At 41.3% G+C, this 6401-nt stretch overlaps 1 protein-coding gene across 1 annotated transcript; it reads right to left on the reverse strand.

Moving 5' to 3' along the window:
* Nucleotides 1–4336: 4336 nt before the first annotated feature.
* LOC110148993 (olfactory receptor 6B1) lies at nucleotides 4337–5269 on the reverse strand. Its single transcript, XM_020911298.2, has one exon. The coding sequence runs from the start codon at nucleotides 5267–5269 to the stop codon at nucleotides 4337–4339; it is 933 nt and encodes a 310-aa protein (XP_020766957.1).
* Nucleotides 5270–6401: the final 1132 nt, after the last annotated feature.

Consider the following 6401-nt stretch of genomic DNA (forward strand, 5'->3'; position numbering starts at 1 on the left):
AATGAGATGAGCTCCTGTTCCTTTGATATCAAAAAGAGAACATAAGACAGCTGATTGTGCATCAGACAGGAAATGCAGGCACTTGTTAAGATTCAGGAAACAGACTGAACACATGACAGGCACGCCTAAAAGAACATGTTGTGTTTTACAAACTATAAGACGTTTGAGAACAAAAGTGCTAGGTGGGGATATCTGGTCCTGATGCTGGAGAAGTGGGTGCTGATGGGGAAGCATGGGTAGGACATCAGAGAGCTTTATGACCAAGCTAAGGACGTCGTCTTTGTAGACGGTGAGGAGAAAACAATGAAGCGTTTTAAAGAGGAGAGTGACGGGAGCACAGTAGTATTTTCATTTAGGGGGGAATCTAGGAAACAAGCAACACAGCATTTATTAAGTAGAAAAACAGAGGAAAATATGAAGCAAACGTGTAAATAGCTAGCTAGTGGGAAGCTGCCGTATAACACAGGGAGTTCAGCTCTGTGCTCTGTGATGACCTAGAGGGGTGGGGTGGGAGGGGATATATGTATGCATACATCTGCTTCACTTTGTTACAGGAAAAACTAAAGCAATTACACTCCAATTAAAAATAAATTTTTAAAAAAGAAAATATTAGGTAAGAAAAAAAGGAGGAGGACCAGAGGGAGGCGGAAGAGACACAAATGCTTGCAATACATCCACTCCTAGATAAATACTTCTACTTTGTGTCTGTATCTCTAGATATTTTTCTTTTCAGATTATTATTGGCCACATGATCTCAGCCCACCATGGGGACATTTCAGTCTAATCATGAACCAAAAGGGAAATGCTCCAAATGTCAAATATGTTTCGTGTAGAGTCATAATAACTGCTTTAGTATGCTCTCAGTTCTGCGCCCTCCTGTTACCATGACAACCTGTACAGCAAAAGGCAAGGTTGATCAAGTTGTTTTGATCCAGAAGCTTTGCCTCGCTGTTTGAGGCTTCAGATTTTTTAATATCAAATAGACCACAGATGCCATTTGTGCATACTCTGTTATAAATTAGAAATATTAATTTATCTAAATTTCATATTTTAATATAGCATGTTTACCTATGTATACATTTATGGGGTCTAAACCAGCCCAACTCACAGAGGCTTCTGGGTCTCAAAAGAACCTGGCAATAAACAACAGGGAAAAAGGAAAACCATATTACACCAAGGCAGAATAACAATTTTGATGTTCATTGTTATTCTGCCTTAGCATAATATCACAAGTACAAAATGTAAGAATCAGGTTAAAGAAATAGCTGCCTAGCTCTCTCAAATACTATTGGGTTATTAAACCTTCATTTGATTAATATTTGATCTATCTACTGTCATCCCTGAAGTCTGAAAATTACTAACACTTCCTTCTTTTATCTCTTTGAAAAAAGTACACATATGTCACATATTCCTGTATTTTATGGGATCATGCTGTACATCACTTTTGTAATTACTTATTTACAAACTGCTTTTTACTCAATAGTGTAATATGAGTTATACTATCAATAAAAATATCCCATGCCATTTTTTTAGCTACAATATTTTCCATCATGAGGACATTTTATTCTATCCAACTCTATTTTTTTAACATGCTGGGTTTTTTTCAATTTTTTCTGTTATAAACAACATTGCAATGAACATCCCCCTAATTATTCCCATATGGATGAATTTCCTTAATCGTGTCCAACTCTTTGTGACCCCATGGACTCTATAGTCCATGGAATACTGGAGTGGGTAGCTGTTCCCTTCTCCAAAGGATCTTCCCAACCCAGGGGTCAAACCCAGGGCTCCTGCATTGCATGCAGATTCTTTACCAGCTGAGCCACCAGGGAAGCCCAGTATAAATGTCTAAACTGGAATAATTATACTACAAGCTTTACTTTACTTCCAGCATTATCAGCCTTCTTCATGTAACATGCTGCTCTAGTTCTCACTACAAGCTCCTGTGCTTAGTACGTGTTTTGCCTGTAAAACTTTGCCTGATACAAAAACAAAAATAACCCTTTAAGTAAGTTAGAACCCTTACTCTGTGCTGAGTACTGATTAAGTACTTCTATTTACTTATCTTCAAACCAATGCAATGGAGGAAGTTCAGTTAGGAGCCTCATTTTACAAATGAGAAGACAGACACGGAAAGAGTAAACTTCCCCGAGCTTACACAGCAGACACTAGCTCCAAAGTGGGCCCAGAACCTGTGCTTTTCAGTCACTGCATTTTATTTGGCATGACTGTATAGCTTCTCATCATTCAGGCTTTATGTAAAATATCACCTCCTCATAGGCCTTCCTAGACCACTGTTACTAAAGTATTCCATCATCAACAATTCTACAAATAATAAATACTGGACAAGGTATGGAGAACACTCTTACACTGTTGTTCGGAATGTAAATTGGTGCAGTCACTCTGGAGAACAGTATGCAGATTCTTTTAAAAACTAAAAAAATAAAAAACTAAAAATAAAACTACCGTATGGTTATTTTTAAAAGAGTGTGGTTATGTTGAACATCATTTTAATGTGCATTTCCTCACTTTATGTTTTTTGTTAAAGGTTTATTACTTGTTGTTTATTTTATATTTTAGACTACAGAGGTGATGTTAGGCAAAAAGCAAATTCAAGCGATTTTTTTTATTCCAGTTAAAGATAGGTGATAAAGCAGAGGAGACCATTTGTATCATCAACAATGCATTTGGCCCAGAACTTCTAACAAATGTACAGTGTAGTGGTGGTTCCAGAAGTTTTGCAAAGGAAACGAGAGCCTGGAATATGAGGAGCATAGTGGCCGGCCACCAGAAGTTGACAATGACCAGTTTGAGAGTGTTATTGAAGCTGATCCTCCTGCAACTATGTGAGAAGTTGCAGAAGAATTCAGCACCAACCATTCTATGGCAATTTGACACTTAAATTGGAAAGGTGAAAAAGCTCGATAAGTGGTTGCCTCATGAGTTGAAAATATAAAAAAAAAATCATTGTTTTGAAGTGTTATCTTCCTTCTATAACCAAATAAGGTAATTATATGAATCAATATGGGGCTTCACAGGTGGCGCAGTGGTATAGAATCTGCCTGTCAATACAGGAGACATGTGTTAATCCTTGAATCAGGGAGATCCCCTGGAGTAGGAACTGACAACCTACTCCAGTATTCTTGCCTGGAAAATTCCATGGACAAAGGAGCCTGGCAGGCTTGGGATCGCAAAGAGTTGGACATGACTGAGCACACAGCACACACAATAGAATCTTTAAATTCCTACTGACATCAGCATGTTGCATTGAATACAGCTTAAAGTATAGCTCCCTTTGCCTTTGTCAGAACTGTGAGCCAAGAGTAGGCATATCCATATGCACTTCTGCAGGTGTGTGGGCCCATTTTATCAAAAAGTAAAGCTTACATGGGTAGGGTGACAAATAAGTAGGAGAGTAGAGAATCACTGCGCTACAGGATGAAAATCTGCTAATTCCTAAGACTGGCCTAGTTATTTGTATATGAGGTAAGAGAGTGAGGCCAGAGGAAGTAAAAGAAAGCTGAAGCGGAGTGAGATGACTGAGACCAGAAGGAAAGAGGACTATGAGTGCAAGCTTCCTTCAGCAAGTAATATATGTGACGATATTCTTTCATTTATCAGCTATCAGGTGCTCATCCACTGGAGGATACAAATAAATATGCTGTGACATCTAGGAAGGAAATACGAAATTCAACACAAAACAACTGAATAAGTTATATCAGAAGACAAAATATAAACTATAAAAGGTATAGTTCACTTATAGATGACACCTTGCAGATAACAGAAAGCACTCCAGCTATTTTGAAGCAGAAGAGTATTTAATGCAGGGAAATGGGTGTTAACAACAAGTGTTGAAAGAGGCTGGAGACTGTTCCTCTAGTCTTTGCCACCAAGATTGACTCCTGGCATCAAATTCAGAATGGGATTATTAAAACAGCAGCTACCTCTGTCTCAGTCAGGAAGCTGAGAAGTCAGGAAGCCGTCACCAAATCTGATTCCCCAGAGAGTATAGTGCTTGCTAGATCCTAAAACAGCTAATTCATATGCAGCCATCTCTCTCTCCCACTCAACTCAGGAATTTACTCACAATCTTAGAAACCCCGTTTTGGGTCACAGTCAAAGAGCACTGGCTGTTCAAAGGGCATGTCCTTAAAACACAGACCACAGGCACGGAGATCTCAGGACACAACCAAGAGCTGATGGTTAACGTGGAGGTGGTGAGGTCACATTAACATGAGTAATATGTTAATATCCAGCTGAGGCATTAAAGGAGGAAGGATGGGGGTTGAAGAGCAGGCTCCAAATCAAATTACTTCTTCTAGTCACTTGTAACAGACTAGTCAGATCTGGCCTGGCAATAAGCCAGCTTCTTCAGCGCCTCTTTGACCTCTCGGTTCCTTAGACAATAAATGAAAGGGTTGAGGGCAGGGGTGACAATGGCATAGAAGATGGAAATAACTTTGTTCATGTTGAAGGCGTGAATGGCTCGGGGCCGGGCATACATGAAAATCGTAGCTGAGTAGAAGATGGTGACCACCACGAGGTGGGAGGCACAAGTAGAAAACGCCTTCTGCTTGCCTGTGGGCATGCGTAGAACGGTGGCCAGGATGCATCCATAAGACAGGATAGTGACAGTGAGAGGGAGGAGGAAGATGACCAGCGCCAGGACAAAGTCCACCAGCTCAGCTGTGGACATGTCTGTGCAGGAGAGGTTAAGTACGGGAGAGATGTCGCAGAAGAAGTGGTTGATGACATTGGGGCCACAGAAGCTGAGGCGAGAGATGAAGTAGGTCTTAGCCAAGGAGATGCCAAAGCCAATGGTCCAGGAGCCAAGAGCCAGGCGGAAACAGAGCCCGTGGCTCATAATGGTGGGGTAGTGCAGTGGGCAGCAGATGGCTACGTAACGGTCGTAGGCCATGGCGGCCAGGAGCACGCATTCCGTACACATGAGTGCAATGAAGAAGTAAAGTTGTATCATACAGTGAGCGAAGGAGATGCCATTGCTCACGGACCAAAAACTAAACAGCAGCTTGGGTACAGTCACAGAGATGTACCAGGTCTCCAGGAAGGACAAGTTGGCCAGGAAGAAGTACATGGGCTTGTGCAGTGGCCGGTTCTGCTGCACCAACAGGATGATGGTCACATTTTCAGTCACTGTCAGAATATAGGCCACGAGGAACATGAGGAACACTGCTGCACGCATGCCCCAGCTCCCAGGGAACCCCACCAGGATGAACCTGGTGACCCGTGTCTGGTTCTCCACTTCCATATTGGAGACACAGGGCTTAACTCTCCTGGGAGAAAAAGTTACTGGTCAGACTCCATGGTCCAGTTAGAACCTTCCATCTTTTGTCTTCTTTAACTAGTAACAACAGTAACAGATATCATTTTTTAATAGTGCATTATATGTCAGATCATACACTGAGTACATTACATACACAATGTAATTTGATTCTCACATAGCCTTTTTATACATCTTAGTAATGAAGAAATTGAGTTTGGGAGAAGTATTAGTAACTTACCACATTCCCACTGGCAGCAAGGCAGTTACCTAGTTACTTAGTTCAAGTCTAAGTCTAAACAGCATGCTCTATCTATGACCCTACACTGTCTTTCACAAGCACATCCAAATTAAACTATATCAAACGACCATGTTTCATATTACCATGGCCAACTGTGAAGGATACACCTGGCTTTCCTGGCCGACCACCCACTCAGAGCGCTGGAAGTTCGGCCTTTACAACACTTCTCCCCTGTGCTATCCATGGAGACAGAGTGAAACCTGTCGTTGTCTGCGAGGTACATGAGAAGGTGAGGTGGGGAGAGCTAGGCTTTCCAGTGTTAAAAACCTGGACCTCAGTCGTCAATTGCTATAGGGATCTTAAAATCTTTAAAAAAAAAAAAAAATCTTATCATCTCCGAAACCCAATTTCCTCTTCTGCAAATGCAAATATTAATATTCATTTAGCTTATGTCAATGTGGATCAAAACCCAAATGAAACAATGTAAATAAAATTGTATATAAACTCTAAATGACAGTAAGTGCGAAAGGGCTCCTCCTGCATCTCAGGGCCTTAAAAGATAAGGATGGGCTCACAGGAGTGAGGAGAGTGACTGTTGTGGGCCAAGCAGAGTAGTCAGCAGACATGAGCTTCCTCTTAGGGAGATTGAAGTCCTTGGGGGTAGAGGTGAGAGTCTCTTGGAGGAGATTTTTTTAAATTAGCAAACAATAAGAAATATTATAATACATAATAAAATTTGAGACATTTTCTATGAAGGTGAAAGAAATGATCCTCGTGTGATGGGGGAAGGTCTCTCTGACCTCTGAGGAGGTGACATTTACACAGAGAAGGATGCCAGAGCCCCAGCCCTCTGAAGAGTGAGGGGGGAGAGAGCTGCCC

Source organism: Odocoileus virginianus, chromosome 1, assembly GCF_023699985.2.
Source record: "Odocoileus virginianus isolate 20LAN1187 ecotype Illinois chromosome 1, Ovbor_1.2, whole genome shotgun sequence".
Lineage (NCBI taxonomy): Eukaryota > Metazoa > Chordata > Mammalia > Artiodactyla > Cervidae > Odocoileus > Odocoileus virginianus.

Bases quoted from the DNA above. Each gene is read 5' to 3' on its own strand.
- LOC110148993 (XM_020911298.2), bottom strand. From the start codon at position 5,269: ATGGAAGTGGAGAACCAGACACGGGTCACCAGGTTCATCCTGGTGGGG.